Raw genomic sequence first — 26,337 nt, forward strand, 5'->3', positions numbered from 1 at the left:
TGAAGTTTCAGATTACATATTTTGTAGATATGGAAGGATGTTTTCCTTTAACTCTTGTTCTCTTTTTAGTGGACTGTGAAATTATCAGATGAATGGGGAATGGAATGATGAATGGTCGATCAAACCTTATCTTATAATAATTACATGGTAAAATAGAACACAAAGGCAGGGGGATCTATAAAACTGAGCGCAAAAAATCAACACAGCATGTTCAGTAATTTATAAAGCTGTTTTTTTTTTCTCAAATTGCCGTGCTGTGAGCTCTCAGGGCCACCATAGCTCTACTCTAGTTTTGGTTATCTGGACGAAACCTTGGCAGGAACACATTTCTAACTCTTACAGCCACTTTAACTGTGTGCCACAGGGCTCACTTGTTGGCCCCTTTTTTTTCCATCTATACAAAATCCCTGTGTTCTATCATCCACTCACTTGACTTTTCTTGTCATTGATATGCTGATGACACATAGCTTTTCCTATAATTTCAACCAGCTGACTCCACTGTCTCATCAAGCATTTCTGCCCCTCTCTCTGACATGTCTGCTTTGATGAAGTAACATCTTCAACTTAACCTCTTGAAGATAAAGGTTCTAGTCTTCTAGTCTAGCCAGACCTTTAATACAACACGACATCAACATCAACATGGGATCTTAAGTAATTGTCCCGACTAAGTCTGCCAGAAATCTGGGGGTCATCATTAAATTGTAACAGAAGATAAAGAACCTCCTGTAGTGAAAAGGCTGTTGTTTCATTTGTAGTTCATTTGTAGTTTGTTAATGTGAGCATGATTTTATGAAAACTAAGGCAAATCTTGTCTACTTCCTCAAAATGTCATTAGAGCAGTTTCTGGTACTCATTTAAAAATTTGTCAGTGGAATTGATAATGACACACCTACCAGACTCCATTGGGTGGGGCTGGCCCAGCGCACTGAATGCTGGCAGTGTGGGAAAGAGGGTGGCCCTCTATCCATATGCTGTGGACCTGGTTACAGTTGAGAACATTGATCCCCTTCACCTCTAAGCGACCCTGCAGCCTTGGATTATTGAGCGGCAACCCTGGTAGAGTGGTTCCAATCTTAGATGGACAATTACTGGTCTAACATCCTCTTGATTTGATTAATTTTCTATTTCTTTGTTGTTACCATTTTTTTCCTGCCTCGTCTTTGCATTATCAAAACCCTCTATGTTGACTTTGCAACTATGATTTGTTTTCCCTGTTTACCCCAGACCAATGAAAGGATTAAGTATCAGATATCGGTCTCTCCCAGGGTGGCACTGGTACATGTTACATATTTGACATTTCTGAATCGGAACACTTTATAAACACACTATTAGTTGATTAATATTTAAATAATATACAACAAAAAGCTTTTAAAATTATTTTCAATATGTATCATCATATTTTAAGCATCGCCCCAGTCTTGCCATCCCAATAAAAACAATTCTAGATCCACCCATTTCAGTTTCACAAGAAACCGAAAGTTAACAGAGAACGACCAACCCTATGTAGGAACCTACAATGTATCTATAACTTCCAGCAATGACCTTCAGAATAAAAGTACTGTTGGCCTGTTAGAATAATCATGGAGCACAAACTGTAGCTTTCACATTGCTTGAACTTTGATTCGAAATAGATATTTTCAGATTATATTAAAAGCCATTAGATGTTTTTGCCAGTGTTGTCACGCTGTTAATAACTAATTCAAGTCTTATCAATCTTTCATAGAATTTCTTTAGTCTTATTTCAAAGTCGACAATGTAGTAGAACTGCTTCCGGTCTTGATAAGGATGAACACTTGACTCTGAAAGTATTAGACGCAGCAGGAACACGAAAATCCTAAATACTCCTAAGCTTGTTCCTCAGGTAAAACCATAATATTCGCTTTTAATAAATAACATACTCTAAATATGACACTGTTAAGAACAGCTATGATGTGCAGGCAAGTTAGTATAAGTACTGTAATCGGATTCCATATTCTCGATAGTGTTAAGTTAGAATTTAAATAAAATACGTGCATATTTCGTTAAATCCTTTTTACTCATAGTTGGATGTGCAAAACAGAAATACCAGTATATTATTAACGGCTTCTACTTCGCACTTCCTGTCAATATGCCACTAGGGTGATTATTGTCGAAGACTAAATATACACTAATCTATCCAATAATACTAATAAATATGAGGATGATAATCACAATAATAATAATAATGTGATCTTTAATTCTAAACAGGTGTGTATAGAAATCTAACAGATGACTTTGAGAGACCATAATTCATATTAATTGACAATACACGTTAAATCCACCTGGTGGTGTTAAGTTTGTAGAGCACAGGGGTCAGCATGAGGTCAGCATGAGGTCAGCATGAGGTCAGCATGAGGTCAGCATTCGCTACCGGTTGCGGTGCGTCTGGACACCTTTCCACTGCAACATTAAGACCACTAGAGGCTGTTAATGGTATGACTGGTGTGTAAGACAGGTAGCTTCTATAAGTCCACTCAAACATTTTGTCTTGTTTCCTTCACTGAGAAGCATTTAAGAGACTGAGACCATAACAAAGTGGACAGCTGGGATAGGTTTGACTTTCTGCTGATGACATATTTGCTGCTGTCATAATGCTCAGTAGTAAGCAATGTTCTACTAAAAGTTGATTTTTGTGTCAGATATTTGTAACCTATTGAAAACATCCAGTTTACCCTGGGGGTCTGTAATATAAAAACAGCATTTATTTAAAATTACACTGTTTTCAGAGACCACATCAAGAGGAAGTATCTAGCATGGACCCCAGGCTAACCAGAACCCAGCTAAAGACAATCTGCTCCCAGCTGGGAAGTGTCAATCTGCAGCTGCTGTACAAAGCCAGCGTCCATGGTTTTACCGGCGCAGCGTTCCACCAACGATGTGATAACTGCTTCCCCACTGTCTCGGTGGGCTATAATGCTTCTGGTTATGTGTTTGGAGGCTACACCAAACAACCTTTTAATCAGACTGGTCAGTATGTGAACGATGATCAGGCCTTTCTTTTCACCTTCAGTGGAGAAAAGCTCATTAAATATCCTGTCACCAATCCCACATATGCACTGAGAATGATGGGTAACAGTGGTCCATATTTTGGAGAAGATTTTGCTCTTATGAATGGGAGCCAAGCAGTATTCTACAGCAGGCCAGGAAATTATTACAACTTTGATTCTGCAGAGATGCATGGCAACAACCTCAACCTGACTGACTGTGAAGTCTATCAAGTGAAAGGTAGTTTTTTCTTATTAACCAAACTGATGAGTGTGTATGTTACATAAAGCACAAGACTCATCCAAACTGCAGCTGTTACAGTCACGTAATAGTTGGAAAAAACTCCTCACAAGATCATTTACATTTTGTAGTTTTAACTGAACATGAATTGTAGAGATTTCACTTTATTTTTGTTACACTGTGCACAAAGCAGTGTGTTCTTTTAAGCCAGCCACATATTGTACTATATATAGAATTAAATAATTTTGATTTGTTTCAGTTATGAAACAAGCGTGACCAAGAAACGATCAGCACAAGTACACCTGATACATGTACAGATTTTTATGGAACAGATAGCGCTGGTTTTCTTTTTACTACTAAAAAATAATAACCAGTATTACAAAACAAAAGAACCACAAGTGTCTGAAATGAACAATGGGGCAGGTTGCGCTAAATTTTCTTTTAAATAAATACTTTCTGAAAACCAAACTCGAATATGAGCTCATCTGAGGGATGTTTATTTTATGTTATCACCAAGCATTAACGTTGCAAAGTAAAATTTAATAGCTAAATTATATTTTGTTGAAATTATTTAATATTTTTTGTAAAAGCTCTTATTTATCTTCAACAGCGGCTCCTGAATTTGAGAAGCCATGGAGGCCGGTAGTCTGGGAATCTGAGTAAGATGGATTGGGCACTATTTCATCACAAAATGCTATTACAGTAACATCCTATAGTATGTTGAAGTATATTGCACTGTGCCACACAATAGATTTGACAAAACGATAATTATGAATTGTCTGATATAGAAAACAGATTGGCCAGATCCACAATGACATGGGACCCGCTCTGCATACCATGTTGGAATATTATCAAATCATTTTCTGTTTGCTGGGCACAAATAATGTAGTGACACCCAGATCAGAAGTAACTGAACTAGCTGAACATGTTTACTGTTGTGTTAGGTAGATCCACCCAATATATTATACAAAGCTTATTTTCTGTACCTGCTCTTATTTTAACAGGAAGAAGACCGAGATGATTGACCTTATTAAGCTCTATTGTCCCATAGCCAAGAATGTGTCCCAGCCTCGAGTGCTGCTCATTGGACCAGTTGGAGCTGGAAAGTCCAGTTTCTTCAATTCTATCAACTCTATATTCAGAGGCCACGTCACCAGTCAGGCCATCGCTGGCTGCTCCTCCACAAGCCTCACCACAAAGGTTAGTTCCTGTGAGGAGAGCAACAAAGACACAAGTAAACGAGCAAGCTGAAATGCACTGAAGCTTGCTTTAAATTCCAGGTCTGTTGCCCTAATGATCACACACCTAGGTACAGTTATGGGAATGTAAAGGTCCCCTCCTCTCCTTAAGGACTACAGCCACATAAAGCCACATAAAGCCACAAGCATGGCTGTAGATTTGTTTGACCTAGTGCCATTTGCCACCTGCTGTTAAGGTGCAGCTGCAAAGAGCATTTGTGAGATGAACAGTTTTCACTTTCTAAATTCCTAACAAACTCTCTTACACGTCATCTGACAGTTTCGCACATACTCAGTGAAAGCAGGACGAGGAGGAAAACCTCTGCCAATCATCCTGTGTGATACCATGGGGCTGGAGGAAAGCACGGGGGCAGGGCTTGACGTGGATGATATTGTCAGCATCCTCAAAGGCCACGTGAGAGATGGTTATCAGGTAGAGGTTTCTGATATAATCAGCAGGATTCTGAACACTCACTGGCGCAGCAATGTGGTTTTACTGCATGCTTTTCCCTTTTCTTTGCACTGTGCAACTCAGTTCAACCCTTCTGCTCCTCTGGATGCCGAGGCCCAAGGCTATCTTAAGTCTCCAGAACTCAAGGACAGAATCCACTGTGTGGCCTACGTCATTGATGCCTGCAAAGTCTCCATCATGCCCACAAAGCTTCAGCAGAAGCTGGAAGCCATCCGCAGAAAAGTCAACCTGATGGGTCAGTTAAACTGAACCAATTAAAGTTAAACTAATTTAGTGCCGTTGATGCATCCACACATTAAAGCAGCTAAATGTTAATTAATTAAAGCAATGGCAACTACAAGACAACACATTTAAACATTTTAAAATCACTATGACAGCTTATATTCCCCCAACAATCTAAAGTTAGAAAATATATAATACTATATATTCTAATACCTATGTTTGATCTTTACACACCATGTAATCCTCTTAACCAGGGGCTGACTAACAGCACTGCAGTTTATGTATGCATATGTATTTTCCAGTTATAGCTACATTTGAAGTGTACAGTAAAATGAATGATAGAAACTGTACTGGAAATGAGGCGTAGTAGCTACATACTAACGAGTACCTTTATCATACTGCCAATTCCAGTTAATACACTTTGTAAATCTAAAATTGTTCTCTTGGTTTGCAGGGATTCCCCAGCTGGTCCTTATGACAAAAGTAGATGAAGCCTGTCCTTTTGTTGCTCAGGATGTTACGAACATTTATAAAAGTAGCTACATCAAGGAGATGGTGAGAGTACCAATAAATTCACCTGTAGGATTTTGTTCTACAAAGGAGTATTTGAATGCAGTAGGCATGTTGCTGTTTAGGTGTTTGCCTGTATTGCTGCCTTTTTACTTTTATATTAATTTCCTCCTGTACATTCTTTAGCTTTAATTTATTACTCTCTTCAAATTTTTAACACATTTTAAATTATCAAATTGGATCTTATGTGCTGTGTGTTTGTGACGCAGATGCAGGAGGCCAGTGCTCGGATCGGTGTGCCAGTCTCATGCGTCATTCCAGTGAAGAACTACAGTGAGGAGTTGGAGTTGGACCTAAACTGTGACATCCTGCTGCTCACTGCCATCGTACAGATGCTCCGCTTTGCTGATAATTACTTTGATGAATACAGCGACAGAGTCAGCAGCAATCAAACCAAAGAATAATAGAAATCAGAATGTAATAAAACATCTCTTTGAAATTCCACGTGCAGTAAAAATGCAAGTTTAACAAGTGCTGATGACCTGGTTAAAGTGTGTTTAGTCAATCGGGATTGAGAAACTAGTTTAGCCTTTAAAAATGTGCAAATATGTCGAATTTAGGTTTTAAATATGAAACTAATAAAGAAAAATAAAAGCAGTATTGGGCATGTTGATCCTATGAAACTAAAGAGTGTGCAAGAACATTGAGTTAAAAACACAAACAAATGCAGTTCTTTATGAACTTCAAAGTACATAAAAGTAGAGTTTACATTCATACTCTTAACTAGTATATCAAACGTTAGTACTAAAGAACTAAAGATTTAAGCCTGGAATCAGATCTCACTTGTAATCACAGTTGTTTTCTTTGATTATCGTTTTTCATTAAATTGTGTATAACATGAATCGATCTTGGAACCAAGAAATCCAGCTTACAGCTTGTACTTCTGAGTGCTGTAAAAATACAATAAAAAGCTCTTGCTGAGAGGAGGCTGTGTAGAATCTTTATTAATCCTAAAATGAGAAATTCCAGACAGTATTAATTCAACAAAGGTTCCAACTGCAGGAATGAACTGAGTGAAATTTATTAATGGAGATCAGACAATTCTGTACAGCAAACAGTGTAGGAGTCAGACCAGCTGAGGTGCAGCCCTCCTTGTGTAACAGAAATATGGATATTACAGCAAAGTGTAAACTACACAACACACCTCTTATCTGACTCGCCACTTCCTTTTGCATCATTAAAATTAACCGTGAATTAGAGTGGATTATAAATTGGCAGCTGTCCTCACAATCACAATTATCAGTTAAAAAATAATTACACTTTGTTGTCAGAATAAGCTTTAAACAAACACACATGTTGAAATAGTGTTTAAAATATCAATGTTGTGTTAGTGCACAGCAAAAACGAGGAGCTCTCTTCAACTGGGCCACAGATTACATGACACCTCTACGACTTTGTCAATGTCACAGAACTGACTAACAAGAAGGATGCACAATAGTGAAGAAGGAATGTCCTGGAAACTCAAAGCAAACCGGGAGTTCAATAATATTTAACCAGTTTGCTCCTTTACCTCCCCTTTCATGGTATGGGTGTGTTTCCTCTTGTGGAGGTGCTGAGTGGCCTCCAATAAGAGGATGGTGGTTGAACTGGCATGTTGATGGTGGAAATACATGAAAGGGGGCACTACTAAAAAAAAAGTAGTGGATCCGTTGAGAAGATCAAATAGCATTGTTGTAGGTGAAATTGGTTCAGGTAAATGAGAGCACAGAGGAAGACCACCGGGGACGGAGCAGAAAGGAAGCTCTTATGGCACAGCTGGCGCTCTCTGACATTTCAAACAGTCAGATGGCTTTCCTCTCGTCAGCTAACGGCTTCAGTCATCAACAGAAAAGGCAGCCACGTGAAGAAGAAGCCATTTCAACTTCAGCCACTCACGTTACAGTGCAATACACACACATACATATTCACATACATACGACACTCAAGTACACATGGCTTGGTCAGAGTCCAAAGGCTGATAACAACCAGAGTGCAGATTAAAGTGGGACTGTTGGCGACTACACCCGCTACAATTTGGCTAAATGTGCTGCCAACTTAGTACACAACAACAAAATCATCCTCATGTCCTTAGATGAGTGCGGCCCCGAAATATGTAAATATTAGCTACGATGAACAATAAGCATTATCGTTTCCTTTAAAATAATAATAAAAAAAGCTTGTGTGTTTAGGCTGAACTTTTAGCCTTCTTAAACAAGCTGCCATCTGTCGTTATGTAACTTTCCCACAAAGTAGACAAAGTTTTTCCATGAAACTACGAGATACCCACTTGACAGTTACGTTATACTTTATGCAAACACATGAATTTTACTTATGTCCCAAAGAAACAGCCAGATTTCTCTATGTATGTTCAGCTTCCAATCCCATCCAACTCTCATTATTCGCTATAGTTTATACTGTATTTAGAAATGAGCAGCACTGCCAGCTGTCTACCGTAGACACAGGGAAGATTGTTCTGTCGCGTGCACTTATGTCCTTATCCTTTCTAAAATAAATTGACAACAATAACTAAAAATGTAACTCTTTCAAAAATGAATTGGCACAGCTGGGAAAATGGCCTTAGGACTATTTGGCAAGGATTGGAGAATATTGACTGCTGTTTATCTGGGGAGGAAGTGTTCTATGTAACAGATACTTCAGAGCCTACAATATATTACAACTGCATACTGTGCTGACTCAAATATATCTACAGTACATTTTTGATAACAAGTAAGAAGGCTGTTATTCTTTTATTGTTTTCTATGGGTGCTGTATGCATAGCGTTAAGTAAAGCAGTATGGGAGACTGAGGTTTTACATGTTTACAGTAAATGTTAATACCAGAGGATTTAAAAACATTGCAAATTTAAAAAAGGGAAAATGCCAATTAAATACTCACAGGCATGAGGTGTAACTGAAATAAAAAAAAATATGATCAGCAAAATTGAATGTGCCGTTACAAACCTCAAGTCACTTCAACCCATGACTGAGACAGGAGGAGCAAATAAAATCTTGTCACTGTGGCTCTTCAGCGTTTGGACTGGACCAGATCAATCACACACTGTGCTTACGTCAACGTCTAAAGAGATGACATTCAAATTCCAAACGGTAGAAAAAAAAATTACCAAGAAATTTTCCTTGTTTTCCTTTTTCTTCTCTTAAAGAACTGTACAAGATTATTTAAAAAAAATCAATAATTAGTTATACATATTTATATGACCACATTGTTTATGTTATATTACTATAAAGAAATACAACTTTTGTGTTGTTCATTTAAGACTCTGGATGCAGTATTCCTTTTTCAGAGTTTGTGGCTATGCTACCCTGAAGACCGTTAATGTAGATTTTATGTTATTAAGCTGAAAAGATGAAATATTTATGTGATGTAACTGGGATTATGACTGAAAGCATTGTTCTAATTGAGAGACTAAATGCAGGTTTAATTGTAGCCTAAAAACATAAAGTCGTGCTGTAGCAATGCATGTCCATAAGGTGGAGCTAAATTATTGCCCAAGGATAAGACAGCTTCAGGAATCCAAGTGAATATAATAGTGTCAGGAATTTAAAATCAAATTCAAGCCTCAAGTCTCACCTATCTTGTCATCTGTGAAACAGAGAAGCTCAAGACACTTTTAAGTTCACTCAAATGTAAACATTATGAGAAAGTTAGGAGGCTGATCCAATCCCCCACCTGTTTCTGCCCTCATCATTTTGCCACTGTCTGCAAAAGGAATACTGCATCGTTTGATGCTTCAGCAAGTGTTCCTCAGCTCTAGTGTGTATCCTGGGGGGGGGACAAAAGGCAAGGTTGTCTAAACGGGGCCTTCCTTTGGAGAGGACGGAGTCTGGGATGTGGAGCTCGATGACGAGGATGCAGAGCTCTTCAAAGAGCCCAGAGTCTTGCTGAACCAAGAGTTTTTGGCTGCCTGGATCTCAGTCATCAGGACTCCCCGCTGGTGTTCAAGCTCCTGCAAAGCATCAAGGAAAGCAGAAAAGAGTTAACAGGAGCACAGAGAAGGAAAGCATTTTGGGTCAAATGTGGATTTATTCAAAAGTTATCTTTGGTTTCATTATGAAGACACTGCAAACATACGGCTAAGCTAGAGCAACGGGGGAAGAAAGTACTTCATATGCATTGAACCCAGTTAATAATAATAATAATAATAATAATAATAATAATAATAATAATAATAATAATAATAATAATAATAACAACATCTAGAACTTTCATTATGAGTACTACAGAGTTCATTTATTAAATTGCATTTCTGTAGAAGTTTTCTCATTACGTATGACAGTATCATTCTCCCGTGTCACGGACCTGGATGCGGCACTTAGCTTCCACCAGCTGCAGTTTGGTCTGGGCAAGTTCTAGCTCCAGATGCCTCAGCTGCTCCTTCAGTCCATCCTTCTCCTCATCCAACGGCTCATTGGAGGTCTTGTCCCGGTTGGGGGACAATGCCTGCAAGGACCCCACGGTGTTAAAAAGGTCCCTGCAGTGCTCACAACCCATCACTTTGCTCTGCAAGGGCACACAAACATACTGTTAACATACTGTATAGAGATGTGAGCAGAGGTGAACACACTTGTAGGTAACCAGATGACGAGCATATCTTATCTGATAAAAACAAACTTTAGTGCTGATAAAATGTATTTACTTGTGTAGTAATTTATTTGACAGCATTATCCCTGTTGAAAACTGTGTGCATTGATACCCAAGCAATCTATTTTATATGCACTAACTAGAAGTGTTACATTAACAGTGAAATCCAATTCTCTGCTGAATTGTTCCTTCCGATGTCATGTTTCAATGTGATGTGCTGATCCAACTCATTCTATTGAGAAATTAAATCTGAATGTCCTGCTCTTTATCCAAGCCTGAGGTGGTACCCCCACCACACCCACAAAGAGCAACATCATGTGTTTGACAAGGGCTAACTGAGTCACGGAGGATTATTTATGCAATCAAGTTCTTTGTGGGTGTGATGATGTACCAACTTGGGCTGGTCTGACTGAACAGTGCTGAAAATGCTTCTGTGGTGCAACATATGGTGGCTTTAGTGAGGATTTTCTCCTGATGTGCATGTGCTGCTTTCTGATGTGCACTAACAGTGTAACCTCACCCTGACAATGTCCAGCTCCTCTTTTGTTGTCGCCTGCTGTTTTTCCAGCCGGGTGCTCAGCTGAGAGCAGATCTGAAACAAAGAGAGGCTATAATGGAAATGCTCTGAACATTTCTTAAGCTCCATTTCTATTTTCATCAAAACCTTTTCATACTGTGAAGAGTTATTGTTGCAGCACTGAAGGGTGTCGCATAAACTATACAAAATTAACAAACCAGCAATAATTTAATTTAATTTGTTTTATAGATAAAACAAAATGTAATAATGTAAACTGAATATCAACAAACCTGTTTGTATTCAGCTATGATCGCTGTAGTTTTCTTGATCTCCAACTCTGCTTTCTCCAGCTCCCTCCTGAAAACTTCCTTTATCTGAAGAGACAGAACAACATAACAAAGACAAAAGATAAAATCATACATTAGTGAGGAGACTGAGCTTCCAGGATGTAATACTATGACAACATGTTTATACATATGCGGATGTCAGTTTAATAAAACAGCCGAGATTTTAAAAAATAAATAATTTAAGAACGTTCCCTCGACTAAAGGCAGAGGGAGCTCACAACAAGCAATAGCTGACAGTGGCAGCAGTGAAGGCTTGGCAGAGCACAGAAGATATAAAGTCCTGCTAATGCTTGCGGGTCATTAACAGTCATTAATTGCAAACGATCTTCGGGCACTTTAATGTAGCATCCAGTATTTTATTTAGTTTAATTTCTTTGTAGAGTGAGGCTGAGTTATAGAGAAGTATGTTTTAAAGATGCAATAAAACGTTTTTTTCCACTGGGTTTAATTAGTAAAAACATATACGTTTGGGGGTTAACTGAGTTGTTGATCAATACTTATTACAGCGCTCAGTGTAATTTACATTAGTGAAATATGGTCTGTGTTCTAGACAACTCTATTAAACTGAAACATATGTTGTGACGGTCTGACTTCTAATCATTAGAAGACATCTGCTGATTTCACTGAAAGGAGCTGATCAAAGCCTTTAATTACTAACTGCATCTTTCAATTTAAAGGAAATACAATCAATCACAATGAAGCTATTAAACAAACACTTTGAATGCAAAGATCATTGAACTAATGGAATAACGAGGTCTGTAGCTCCAAAGGTTGACTTTAATAAGCTTAATGAGGTGAAGATAAACAGAGGGCAGATGTTACCTGGGCCGTCTCTTCCTCGTGTTGTCTCTTTTCCTCCTCTGTCTCCACTAGACGTTGCTTGGTGCTCAGCAGCTCCTTGTTCAAAACATCAGCCTTGTCTTCTGCCTGAGTGCACACAGACACATGGAGATCACACATTTATTAATACCAAATCAGTGAACACCAAAACTGACACACAACCACGAGTACGCAGAAAAAATTTAAATGTGGACCAAACTAAACCGACGAGAGCTTCACTAATCAGAAATGTGAGATTTAATGCTGACGTAAGCCACTAGAGCATCTGCATTTTTTAGCCTCTTTACTGTTTACTCATTAAAGCCGTTAGAGGGATTCACATCGACAAATGTCCGGTACAGATGCACTCCTCTAGGGCTTCAGTATATTGTCCAGTGAAGGAATTAACACCAACAAACAGTAGGACCCTTTTCCTGAACAGTTTTTCATATTAGGAAATGGTAAGAATTACTTCTCTGCTTACAGCTACATTTGTCTATGTTGCTGTCAGAGTGAGTGTTATGAATGATCTCAGCTTCTGATATTACTTTGCTAGTTGCCAAACATTTCAGGAAGTCTTAATTTAGGAGCATGTTAAGTTTCTCATTGTGCTTTATGTGTTTGACAATGTTATGAATCTGGAGCAAAGATTACCCTTTAACACACCCCTACAAAACAAATAGAACCAAGAAAAGATTACATCATCCTCATGTAGCTTCTCTTGAGCTGCTATGTTACCTGGTCAAGGTCATTTCGAAGGGCGATCTTACTGGTGACCAGTTCGTGGGCCAAGTCGTCGTTCTCCTGTTCCAGCCTCATACTGGCTTCCTGAAGACGACGGTTCTCCCTCTGCAAACACACAGATGCAAAATGTATGAGTTCAAATATGTTTATACTATACATGGATCAGCCACAGCATTAATACCAACAAGTATCTTTTTTAATACTAAAACCAAATATGATTAACTAATTAAGGCTAATGTACCATTATGATTTATCATTTTTGATGTACATGTATAATTACAACTTTATGTGCTGACCACCTGCTAGCGCATAAAGTTGTTAAAATCAGCTCCAACTTTTACAAACAATGATCTTTGACCCATATATTTTATTTGTATTTTATTTTTATTTAATATTTTGCCATAATTACCATAATCAGTATTGGTTCCTAGTGGAGAACTTTTACTTTTGTACGTTAAGTGAAATCTAGATAATGGGCTTAGTTTTTTTTACTTGAGTAAAAATTTGAAGTTATACTTGTAGAGATTTTTTTAAGCCAATACTTGTTACGTGAGTATTAAGTTTGTGTACTTCTAACACCTTTGCACAAAGTGCACCACATTTTTCTGCATATTGACTGTGCAGCTGCAGACTGCTCAGTGGCCATGCTGACCCTTGCCCTTCATAACATTATTAAGACAACCAGTATTAATGTTCTGGCTGATTGGAATATGTTATTGTATATACATACCAGCGCTCCTTGGCTAAATGAGGAATCTGGTCTAAGAAATTTTTAAAGCATTTTCTCTCCTTAACAAAACAGCTGACCTATACCTGTCCCAACACTCTTTACTGCATTCTAGCTCCACTGTTACTATATGCTATCAACCAATTTGTATCTTACCTGCCATTGTGATGCTAATTTTGTGCCAAGGTTTACTTCATATACTTTATTCCTTTATTCACTCCTAGTGCCTATTTCAATCCAAAGCTTTTTTCAAAACTCTGAACACAACCATGCAAGCTTTTAGTGTTTTGAGTCTTGTTTACTGTTATTTGTTCTTTTTTTCTTTTTCTTTTATTCTTATGCAATCTATATGGGAAGCTAACACTGAGACACATTCTTTGTCAGTTTGCATACTTCTGATCATTGCCTTTCCTCTGTGGTTTATGGTTTAGGATACTGGCTGTGAACTGCAGTGCTCATTGTTGATTCCTGTTTTTAGTGCTACCTAATGCTATAAATAAACAAAGCTGTAACGCGATAAAGCTGTTGTTTTCTACAACATCTAAGGGAAATATAATCATTACAAATTACATAAATAGCTGACTTCAAAAGCAGCCAGCACCCGATTCTACTGATTAGGAAAAGGCAGCAGTCCCAGTTCTACCACACACAGACACACAACATCGTCTTAAAGTCCCCATTGTAGACCATTAGTGGAGTCTCATGACTGTAAACAGTCTCACATGACGGCCATGCCCGAATGGGACAAAACAGTTGTCACGGTTAACACGCAGTCACCGGACTCTGATATCCTGTCACCGTTTAAATGACGACCTCCCTAACCCTTAATTAATCTCACAAAAGCACAAGTACAGTATCCTCAAATAGCAAAACTACATTTGATGTTATCATGCAAATGTAAATAGACATATTACAAAGTACAAATACACATACACCTAAATATCTACAAACACACTCTCCTTTTGGTTTCACATCAGAAGATCAAAAATGCCTGCAGAAACTGTATGATGTCAACAGTACACAGACACAGCTCTGTCACTCTCTGATGATCTTTATCATATATCAAACAAACAGACACCAACTGGAAAAAGACATGAAAACATGTCACTCTAAAGATTTAATTAACTCTTTCCTTTGAGCAGGGAGGTGGTGGTTGAAACTTGAACAAACAGAGAAAGACCACAGTGGGATGGATGGTTCTCCAGTGTTGCACACATGATAAAACATTTGTTGATGAACAGCATGTGAAACCCGTTTATCTTTAAAGATGTCCAGATCTGACCACTCAGAAACAGAATAAACACAATAGTAAAAGCTGTAAGCATATGTGCTGAATCTCAAAATAACTGATAATAATTTTTTTGTGGGAGCAGAGGCAGCTTACCGTGCTGCTGTCTTGAGTCTTCATATTGATCCTTGAGCAGCACAGGCTAAACCTTAACCATGTGATCCTGACAAGAGTACCTTCTCTATTTGACACTGCCCAGCTTCACTTTACCTCTCGCTCGGCTTTCTTTCCTTTAGGGAGATTTAATGCCATTATAATTATAATATTGTCTACATAACCCTGATGAGTTAACCCTATGTTGACTTATAACCACCATTTCTGGTTGTCTCTTAGTGTCTTTTTGTTCTTAACAAAGCCTTTCTACTGGCTACACAGGAGATGATTCTACTCCAGCAACTTATCTACAGTAAAAGGCTTCCTTCCTTCCCTCAGAACCAGCAGCTGATGTACATTAGCTCTGCTGCTGACTGTGTCCTTTTTGCATTCTTTTCTTTATATGAATGTTTTTGTACGTGTTGTGTCATTATTTTACTTGAATAATTCATGCAACATTTTTGTAATTTTAATATTGATATTATTATTCTTTTTTATCCATTCATAATAACCCCCTCTGAAATGGATTGACATCAAATAAGTTTAAACATTAGATTTATTTGCTAGTAGACTGATGTATTCAGCTGAAAGAAGATAGGATGCTTGTGTATCTTCTTGAGTGTATCTGAACCTTCATATTTACCCAAGGAAACAAGACAATGGCTTAAAAATATTATAAGAATTTTCTAGGACTAAGAAACGCAATCCTGGTTACATTTTTGAGATTACTCAGTTAGGGGAAAAAGGAATTCTATTAGTCCTGCAAGGCCAGCCTTGCACACATCTTGGGATAATCGTGATAATCGAGTTTTGTCATGGGGGTGAGAACAATGAAACAACAAACCAAGTTTGAAATGTTTATATTGTTGCACTATTAAGAAATGCACTATTTAAACATGCCCCATAATAACTTTAGTGTCTTTTACAATTACAACTTGGTGTCTCTTTTATGAATTGGTTTAGCTTTCATACATTACAATGATTGTAGAGTCTACAAACTATATATTGATAAAAATCTTAAAGCTACAAGATGCAACTTAAGGTATTACTAACCACAGCCCGAATCAATGCACACTGCTCCGCCCAACCCTCCCCCTCCCTTCGCTGCTATGCTCTTCTACAGTCTGCTATGCCACACCATGCTCTGCAAAGTCCTTCACACCAGTCTGCACTAAGCAAGTAAGGTGTTGCTTGAGCATCAGCAATGCTCAAATGTTTACTATATCAACTGTATGCAATATTACATCTCTACAAGTTCTCCACTGGAGAGATGAACAACGATGAATCAGCAGTGTATTTGCATTTAAAGGATAAAGGACAATTGTTTGAAGAGAATATTGTACACATTTTGGACAAAGAAGATATATTATTTGCAGAGAGGTGTGAAAGAAACCGTCTATGTTGAAGTGGAAAATCTCTCTCTCAATAAAGGTGAAGGCCTCAGACATGATCTGTCTCTCAACCTTCAAATTTCAATGAGTGAATTTCGGGGAAAAAAAACTAAACTTGGAGATAATAACAGCAAGAGAGAAAGAACATCTTCAAATTAGAGCAGATCAAAGGAAGAGATGAGATGTTTTGATGGTTTGTTGGTTCTGTCTGAAACTTTTAATATCTGGCTCACCCTCTCCTGTTTTGAAGAATAAGTCAAAATACAGACACTGAAGTTAAATCTTCTTGACAACAATATGGCAGCTTCACCCAAAAATAAATTGTACAGATGTTTGGGTCAACATTGATAAAAGGTTGCGCTATTATGTGCCAGAGCCATGTCACAAACAGAGGCACAGTTTGACAGCCAAGCTCACGAGAGATTTCTAATTTTAGAAACATGGTTAATTTTAACAAAAAAAGCTACTTAAAAAACCTTGAATTTCATGTCCTTATTGTAACAGAACAAACAGTATTTTATCACAAATATTACCTGAGAGTTTTCCTACCTTCTCTGAGACTGAACACCCTATTTGAGTACATTGCATGTGCTTGTGTAAGACGTAACAAAGACAACAACAAAAACCAAAATGTGGACTGCATCCTACTACCTGGTAGGATGAATAAACAGTGCACGACAAGTTCCAAAGGGAACAAAATGACTTATTATAAACAATATAATGAGTCTTACCTGGTACCGGTCGATGGGATCTTCTTGTTGCAGCTGGCTCTCTCTCAGTGTCTGATATTCCTTCTCAAACTTTTTCAGCTTTTTGGTTGGAACCTGAAAACAACAGTAAAATTGTTGAGGTTATTATTTTGCTGCAGACTTCATGGATCGTGATGAAATCTTAGTTTCTCCCAGTTGTTTGTAAATATGGAAAACAGGTGTGTTCATTTGAGAACAAAATTGATAATCTTTGATTTAAAATTTGACATTTTGATTTTTAATAAAACGATGAAAAAAGTGTTTCGCAAAGAATGGGATTATGCTCAGGAATGTTATGCTCATTAGGACGGCTCCTCCCTGGCTTAGATTTCTCCGAGGGAACCAGCAGCCAGGTAACCAACTATGTCTCCCACATGTAAATGCGATGTGGATAGTACAACATGCTTTGGGTTCATACCGGCATTAAGAAAAACTGAAAGATCAGGCCTTACAACACCTAGACAGATATTTTTGTAACAGCAAAACTAACTGAACTCTTTCTGTTGAAATACTGTGGTACTGTGGCTCATGTTGCACAGTTTACATTTTCTATTGCACAATCTCATCTGTTTATGACTAGTGCATATTTGTATTTACACATGTTGTTATTAACATGTACAATTTTCACACTAGACAATGTGAAAATGCAAGGGAACCACACGGCACTTATAGTCTCTTCAGTATGTCTGAATGTGAAGAAATTAGACATCAGAAACTGTCAGTTCACACTATCAGCTAAAGCAACCAACATGTTACTGTGCAAACAGTCCTTCATTTCCTTCTGAAATGAAAGATTACTCAAGAGAATAACTCAACATGTAGACAAAAGTTGGAGGAGTTCTGATTGCTTATGAAAGATGTGACTACAGGCGTTGTTTTATTCTAACCGAGTGAGTGCTTTTCAACTAACAGCAATGAAAAAAGAGACAATGCTGACAACTGACTGATACTGAACTGCATGTGTGAATGTGTCTGCTGCAGGTTGGTGGTAACGTTATCTCCCCTGTGTGGAAACAGTGTTGCCATAGCGCCCACAGTTAGGGCCGGGGATTCCAGGTCAGTCTCTGTCACGTGACCCTTCCCCTGAGACTACTGTGTTTGTACGTGTTTGTATGTTCTTTTGTGGTTGTGGTCACGTCAAGCACCCGCTTCGCTATTATGCAGGTGCAGTTGTAAGGCATTCACGTAATAAAATATGTGTTAAAGATAAACAAACAGAAAGAAAACTAATTACTCTGCTCTCATTTTGTCAATGCAAGCATGTGTCTTTGTTAATTCAGCCAATTCCAAACCAACCAGAAACCCAAAATGCATCATTTGTTGCATGGTAGACAAATGGTACACGGCTGTCATTGTTCACCATAATAAATATAAAAATGAAAAGGAATTAAAAAGAGGCCATTCGGATCCAACAACACCGACCTGCCCTAATGATCAAGGTTATGACCTTTCTCTGCTACAACCACTGGTCTCATGACCGAGTGGGGTCATGTGACACTTCATGTTAAATATCACATGTCTGAGCAGACTACTTTCACTGAATGAAGACCTGTGAGATATGGTTTACTCACAAGTGAGTAAACTATGTGTTCATTGAAAATAAATGTAAGAAGGTTTGATGAACTGGATGCAGGTTGGATCACTGCTGTTCAAAGCAGCAGTCAAGAGAGCAAACTGTACATTTATCTAATACGGAACAATGGAATTTAGTCATGTTGCCCTCTTTATCTCAAATGGTGCTGCTGTGACAGATAATTTTCCACAGAATCAATAAATGTCCTCCCCACGAGCCCATTTAACTTGAATCAATCTTACACTTCCTCACAGTCTATTGCAGTCTGGCATAGACTGATGTGACACAACAATGCTACCACGACTTTCTCTTGACTACATATTTCTCTCCTCTAACTCCTGGTTTTCTGTGTTTTTTTATTTTTTTTTTTTTGCTTTTTCTTAGTCCAACAGTTTGTTTAGTTTATCATTTACTGGTCATGTTAAATGAATAACATAAAAAAGGACAAGCATAACATGAACAGCATGAAGCATAACGTGTCCATTTCACAAGCATTTTACAATATTTGGATATCAACAATAATAATGTTCAATGTCCTCCTTGAGAATGAGTAAATAAAATGGCCCAATAAACAACATAATGGTTCATGAATACAAAATCATAGGAGTGAAACTGAACCTATTCTGTTTACTTGCCAAGTCAATCACTATCTTACCTCTACACTGACTTATGGGTTAACCCTTAAACTTAACCATACAGGAACTGCTCACCCAAATCAACATTACAGTGTAGTCTATTTGATACACAGTTCCCCAGAAGTCAGATGTAAGACCTATTCTGATGTTATCTTTGTGGGAAGAAAAAGTAGCTTAGTCTCTGCCTGCTGCACAATAATCACTTTATTATAGCAAAACAATGAAGGTAAATAGAACATGGTGTTGCCCTGTAGGCACCAACTGCACCAGGGTTAGAAGTTTCCAAACTTTCAAATTTTATTCATTAAGTTTAATGTTCAGCTATAGACTGATGCCGTGACCTACTGTGCTGCTAGAGATAATTACTGTTACTGCCACTAAATAACAGAACAAATCTGATTAAGTTATACTGTAGAAAAACAGGACTCTTCAATCAGATGAGTTGTTCAATCTGACCTATTTGAATGAAATTGTTCAAAATGCGATTTTTGCATTTACCCTGAAATATGTGTTACAGTTGTGTGGAAAAGGGTCTTTAAAAAAAACAATTAAACTCCATTGTGAAAGGGGAGTAATAGATTTATTTTTAAAACTAGATACATCACTTCAACTGTTCAGTATTAATTTATTAAGTAGATGTTTTTGTGGGTGTGCTTTCTGACAGTTCTCTCACATTATCAGCACAAACACCTGACGATAAAACCTCCCTCTCAGCCCACTTGTGTGTGCCACATACAGTCCAAAAACCCAAAATATAGTTAAAATGTTTTAGAGAAAGACATACTGTAGAGAGTGACGTAATGTTTGTGCTTCCTATGGTTATACACACCTCCAGAATTGCCGTTTTGATTCTGACAGTTGAACACACCCACACGTGCTTTAAAGCCACCTCTCCCTCTTTGTTGTGTTTTCACCTCCTCTCACATGCTCACTGAATGACTTGAAACGTTCCACTACAGCATCAACTCCAACAACTAAAGAAACTGCTTCTGTCATATTTTCCAAACTTCTTGGTATGTCTGTAGGGTAAAAACCTACCCGTAAATCCGATGCATTTTCCTACTGATCATTTTACTTAAGTTATCATTCTACAAAAGATGACTAAATTTTTAAATATCAATGTCCTTTTGATATTACTGCACGTTGAAATGGCTATGGAACTGATTTCACACAATCTCTATACAGCCAAACTGCACATACTGCATGCATTTTGTTTAAAACAATGCAATAAATGTATGTGCCATGTTCTGCTGCCATGACATGAGGATTTTATCTGCCTCAATATGAGAATTCTTTAGGGGGCTATTAACTTGGGTCTCCTGTGTCTGCACCATCCTTCTGACACAAAATACAGATCTTCAATAAGAAAGAAAAGGTTCTTTCTTATAGAATGTGATGGTAAAGAGTAAGAAAAATTAGAAAATAAATTATCAGCAGGCAATCATAAAAGTCTAGCTTCTGATTAAGCAACCTGCTAATGTCCCTCACCCCTAAAACACACAAACAGTGCAGCATGGCTTTGTAATGAAACGCAATGCAAAACTCTGCTTATTTGTTAGAGGCGAGGCTTTTCTTCAAACATACAGACCTGCTACAATCACAGAGGATCCTTAAATCCATTACCTCGCAATAAAGAGAGTTTCAGCTTCTGCAAATTGTTTATTTTTTCTCTAATAATTTTTGTGCAACCTGAGGTCTTTGCCAATGAGTCACAATGAAGGTTTTAGGAAATCTTATTTATTTATAACAGAACTGTAAATATCCCAGATATCCCTTGGGTTTCTCTGCAGTGTATACATTAATATTTTGTTTTCATCATCTGATAGTAACTCACTTCAGCCATTCAAATATAAACAAAATTCAATAAAATGTTGTATATTGTAAAACAAAATTCTCACATCACAAACACACTACATTTTATAAACAGAAGTAAAGGAATGTGCCTGTGTGTGAAATTTCTCAAAACTTTCTCAGACCTCATGTAGTAATCTTCCTTGGGCAGAACTAAATCTTTTGCTCAGTTACAACCAACAAGCACATACAGGGTTTTGCATCTTGCTCAAGGTTTCTGATACACACACATTTACAAGCCCCAGGGCTAATGTTTCACTAAACATCATGCTCCTTCCTACAACTTTCAGTGTTGATGCTTAGAGGCTATTTCGAGGTCAGAGGGATTGCTCCCATTCAGGTAGTGCGATTTAAGATGCTTGGCGCCTCAGGATATGGTACCAAGCCCACTTTTAGATTCCTGACCTGAATCCCTGCAGCAGAAAATGGAATGGGTCCCAAAGCTTTAAGCTGAGATCACAAGCAGCTGTGCCATACGAGTGTGTCTGCATGCCTGTAAGAAAGGTGAACTACTCTTACATAATTTGGCAGTGCAAGAGTTTGAATATTGAAATAAGTACAAACCCAAATGGACATCCCAGGAAAACTAGGCCATGAAACTCAATTATCCACGTGAGGGGAAACATACACACACCGATATATACAAACACAGAGTCTCAACTGATTCCAAATTTATATCAGCAATCAAAAACTAGCTCTCTGTCTGGACTGATTGCCAAAGCATTGTAACCTTAAACAATAACCACTCTTTCAGTGGAAACACAACACACACTAAAAAACAACTACTGTAAAAAAATCTACACCTCCTACACTATTGTAAAAATAACATCACTAAACCAACTGACAACCAACAACATTAGAAGACAAAGCACAAAACAGGTGAATTCCTCTTTCAATTGTTCTTATCTGAAAACTGCAGCAAGCCACAGGAAATGGTAGCCGCAAAGCGTCTCCAATAAAGTGATGGAAGAAAAGACCTACCACCGGTCTTGGAATTCTGAGAGGTCTGGAGTGTGCAACCAAGCGAGCTAAAGTATCCTCCTCACCCGGTCGGTCTACTACATGAGCATCGTAAGCCACCATGATGGACACCTCCCGCATCATTTTTACTCCTGCTTGCTTCCAGCAGCAAGGAGGAGGAGAGGACGAAGAAGCTCAAGGAGGAGGAAAAGCGGTGAAAAGGGAAAGGAGAGGAGTGCAGCTCAAAGGTTTTGTTTCTCTCCTAGAGTGGAGACGGCAACTGGCTGCTTTCAAGCGTCCCTCAAGAGAAGAGCCCCACCCACAGAGAGGAGGAGGGGCAGGAGGAGTGAGAGAGCAACACAACACACCTGTTTGTCTCTCTCTCTCTCTGTAACGCTAGAGGTGCACGACACAGGAGGATGAGTTGGCTATTTCTTCCTGTCCTCTGAGTGAGTACATTCATCTCCCTCTCTCTGTCTCACTGTGTGTCATTTGTGCCTCTCGCCCACTCACCCTCACTCTCTAGCACTCATGTTTTAGGTTGCAGTTTAGTTTTTTCGGTTTCCTGCTGGTGGTAAAAATAAAATTGTGTTTATCTGTACTGCGTGTCTGAGTCTTTGAGGTTAAGAGTGACAGAAAGGAAATTGTCAGATCAACCACAGTGGCCTATCATCACTGTTGCACATCATTCCAACGGTAAAAACCAAGGAAGTGAAGTGAGAGCAACTTCATGGCTGTCCGCAACTGTGCCTGAAGATTACAGCATCAACAACCCCTCCAAGAATACCAGGAATAGGTTAATCTCTGTATCTTCTTAACCATGTTTCTCTTTATGATGTGTTTTCTCGTTACACCTTATCTGACTAGATTTGTGTGCTTCTATTAATTACAATTGAGTCATATTAAAAAGGAAGGAGGTGACACCCAAAAAGAAACTTACCAAATAATGTTTGCTCTAGAGACCTCAAAGGCACTGAACATCCGTTATAAAACTATATGAAGAGCTACTCTGAATTAGAACATTAAATACTAATATTATTTAAAAATAATAATAATAATATAAAAAATAGTGACAGTTGCTTGGATTGTAAAAGATTAAAACAAACATAGAATTACGACTATATTTCTGTTAATGTAACCTTGCTTGAGCTGTGAAATCACCAAAAGCCCGAAATTCTGCTCTAAAATTCTTAAATTTCCCTCAGGATCAATAAAGTATCTGACTATCTGTCTGTCTACATATTACGTTTACGTTTAAATGGATTAGCCTTTTCTAATGGTTCACTTCATTTACAGTATCTATGTATAGGTCTTTCAGAAAACATCTTTCAGCCTCTGAATCTTCATCCATTTAGTCTGTTTCTGAGTCGCTATATTCTCCAAAAAACTATTTAGTCAGTATTCCTTATCTCTTCTTTCAACCCAGTACATCTTCAACTTCTTAAAGTTCAGCCCTGCTGTTGGAAGGATTTAGTAAAAACTGGATTAATGTGTCAGACCCGTAACAGCAAATGAATAATCAACATTTCTCTCTTTTTTTTCTTCTTAAAACCCTGAAAAGTCATCACTGTAGCTGTGGTCTGCTGGATGTTTTAAAAGGCTGAAAAATTCAAATTCTTCTCATAATCCTTAGAAAGGCTAAGCCACCCAAATACCCGTTGTGTTCATCAACCCAAGGTGCCAGAGAATTCTTTTGCTGTTTTAAGCAGCTTACAGAGTACAACTGATCCGATTTAGATGCTGACAGTAAAAAAAAATGTTAAAGGGTTGGCTGTTTTTTTTTCCTCTGATGGTGGTTAAGCAACACTTTTCCAAAGAATGTATTGTACTTATTGGCTGCCTTAATCTAGAAGTCGCCATTTAATTTGATGTACAAATGATTACAGCTTTGTTTGTTAAGAATAGACAGAGAGAAGATTCCTTCCATCTCCGATTGAAGCTTTTTTTTTTCATAAGATGTGCTTTTGTCATTTTTAGTGACTAAATGAATTAGGAGCCTGCCAAAGTCCTTTTATTGTCCAATGGTAAACCCACTTACTAACTTACTTATTATGTGTGAGGCAGGGAGTAAGGCTAGGTCATGTGGCATAATATTGGGTTTGAAAAAAGTACTTTTGCTTCAAAAAGTGAGACTCTGAAGTATACTAATATGAGCACATGTAAAATAAGATATTTCAAGGCTTTTTTGTTTCAATTTTAACCATTATGGCTTATAGCTCATGAAAATCAGAAACCCAGTTTCTCAAAATATTAAGAATTAATATTTAATTTCGAGTTAAACTACTACTCATACATAATAAATACAGCGCATCTCTCTGTCTAGTCCAGTGCACTCATACACAATTATGGGGAAGACTGCTGACTTATCAGTTTTCCATAAGCAAATAATCGACACCTTCAAGAAGAAGGGTAAGCCTTTAGAAGGTGAAAACTATTGAAACCTAAAGCGCTTTATATTGCTTTTCATTCACCCATTCACACTCACAATACCACACAGATGGTGGAGCTGCCATGCAGCCACCAAGAGCAACTAAGTTGGGGTTCAGTGTCGTGCACAAGGACAGGAGGAGCCGAGGATCGAACCAACAACCTTTTGATTGGTGGACAACTACTCAAAGCAACCTGGTCTTTAATAACACCTCAGCAGTGCCACAGGCTAATCGCCTCCATGCCATGTACCCCTGATGCAGTAATTGGTGCTGTGGGAGCCCTGACCAAGTATTGAGGGCATAAAAGACCATGATCGAGAAATGAGCAGAGAGGGACAAGTCATCCTGTCAGAAAGATTAACTGTTTCATCCCTTTATACCCAACTGCATAACTGAGTTGAAACATAACTAACGCAGACAGGAACTAGCCCTAAACAACCCAAGCAAACAAAAAAAAAAACCCTGAATAAATGGTAAACACTTAAGCAACAATGGTGTTGACTTCTCTAGAAGATGCTACAGTAAAGCAGGCAATTCTTGTGTTTAGGCCTGTGAAAATAAGCCTGTGTATTAAAATTTCAACATACAGTATGGCCTGACATGAGATGTCACAATGGTGCAGGATTGTGCAATAGTACAAAAATGCTACTAAACCACCAAAGATAAACAGTCAGTCACCGTGCAGGATATCCTGTATGCAGAAAAACACAGAAATACATCAAACATTTAGGGGGCTGTAAGCAGAATTCTGCAACATGCCCTCAGCCGTGACACTACATCACAACATGTCTACTTATAGAACTTACAATTCTAAATAGGAAAGTTGGAAAGTGTCTGAAATATAAAATATTAACATGCTGTAGGTACGGATAGCAAATAGAGGGCAGGGGAGAGCAAAAGAGAAGGGTGGAGGGAGGAACATTATCTCTTCCATCTTTAAACTCCTTCCTCCTTCTTTCCTCTATAACAGACTGTGGTGAACTGACACTGACACACACGGAGACACACAATATCATATACACTGTGTTCTGCTTTTGGTCTCTAGTGAACTCAGCAAATTCCCTAAATGCCAGCAGTCTCATTAAGGCCAATAGGAAGGAAGGTAGGTGTGTGTGTGTGTGTGCATGCGTGCATGTACATTTTAGAATTTTTAGAATTTTAGAAAACACAGCCTAGAAAGCTTTAAAGAAAACCACAACATCTATGGAAGCCAATCAGTTGTAGTGCAACTTAAAAGAAAAAAGAGGAAGAAGAGTAAAACAGTAGCAATAATAAATACAGAGCTTAGTTCAAAGTGCAACAGACAACAACACAGCTACACTTTAAGGTAAAGAATGCATTAATTATAAGAGCCATTTCCCTCCCCTTTATGTTAGGCTTCTCCAACACAGCAGAGACTGACCTTCAATATATTCAGCCCATGCAAGTTTTTCCATTTAGGGCTACTGTGGCAGCACCTTCCCGATGCACAGAGAGTGATGTCTATTACATTTTGGGTTTGTGTGGAATAAAATAATAAAATAATAGAGCACTGACAACCTCCACACTCGAAGAAAAAAAGAAACTACCTAATTTACAAAAAGCACAACCTATAGAATCCGAAATTATCAGAAATTTCAAAACAAGATGTCACAGTGTTTCCTTCCATTTGACTTTCTCGAAAACATACACATAAAAAAAAAAAAAACAATAAGAACAGCATCAACAAAAAAAAAAAAAAACAGCAATTACACATTAGATACAGTGTATTGTGGCAAAACAATTCCCCATAGTGTAGCCAGAAGGTCAGGGTTTTAAAGTCCACAACAGCTAAATGACCGTGTAATCTCATAGTTATTCTTGGAATGAGGCGTGTGCGTTCATATGCACTGGTATAATGAGTTTGGGGTTT

At 38.1% G+C, this 26,337-nt stretch overlaps 2 protein-coding genes across 5 annotated transcripts in view; one reads left to right on the plus strand and one right to left on the minus strand.

Annotated features, from left to right (window-relative positions):
• The first annotated feature begins 1,744 nt into the window (after positions 1-1,744).
• LOC137131800 (interferon-induced protein 44-like) lies at positions 1,745-6,668 on the plus strand. Its single transcript, XM_067513565.1, has 8 exons — positions 1,745-1,861; positions 2,745-3,243; positions 3,854-3,902; positions 4,248-4,443; positions 4,762-4,914; positions 5,017-5,188; positions 5,630-5,730; positions 5,955-6,668. The coding sequence occupies exons 2-8, from the start codon at positions 2,772-2,774 to the stop codon at positions 6,147-6,149; spliced, it is 1,338 nt and encodes a 445-aa protein (XP_067369666.1). The 5' UTR covers positions 1,745-1,861; positions 2,745-2,771; the 3' UTR covers positions 6,150-6,668.
• A 5-nt stretch (positions 6,669-6,673) lies between these two features.
• rabgap1l (RAB GTPase activating protein 1-like) overlaps positions 6,674-26,337 on the minus strand; it is a 96,735-nt gene continuing 77,071 nt past the window's right edge. For 3 of the 4 annotated variants that reach the window (XM_067513558.1, XM_067513559.1, XM_067513560.1), the window contains 7 exons: positions 16,981-17,073; positions 12,745-12,855; positions 12,010-12,114; positions 11,131-11,214; positions 10,844-10,915; positions 10,042-10,242; positions 6,674-9,688 (listed from right to left, as the gene is read on the minus strand). In XM_067513558.1, the coding sequence (XP_067369659.1) occupies positions 9,533-9,688; positions 10,042-10,242; positions 10,844-10,915; positions 11,131-11,214; positions 12,010-12,114; positions 12,745-12,855; positions 16,981-17,073 (822 nt within the window). In that variant the 3' untranslated portion in view covers positions 6,674-9,532. Of the gene's footprint in view, positions 9,689-10,041; positions 10,243-10,843; positions 10,916-11,130; positions 11,215-12,009; positions 12,115-12,744; positions 12,856-16,980; positions 17,074-22,038; positions 22,304-26,337 lie in introns of those variants that run through there. The other variant, XM_067513561.1, reaches the window with a different exon arrangement.

Source organism: Channa argus, chromosome 8, assembly GCF_033026475.1.
Source record: "Channa argus isolate prfri chromosome 8, Channa argus male v1.0, whole genome shotgun sequence".
NCBI classification, from domain to species: Eukaryota; Metazoa; Chordata; class Actinopteri; order Anabantiformes; family Channidae; genus Channa; species Channa argus.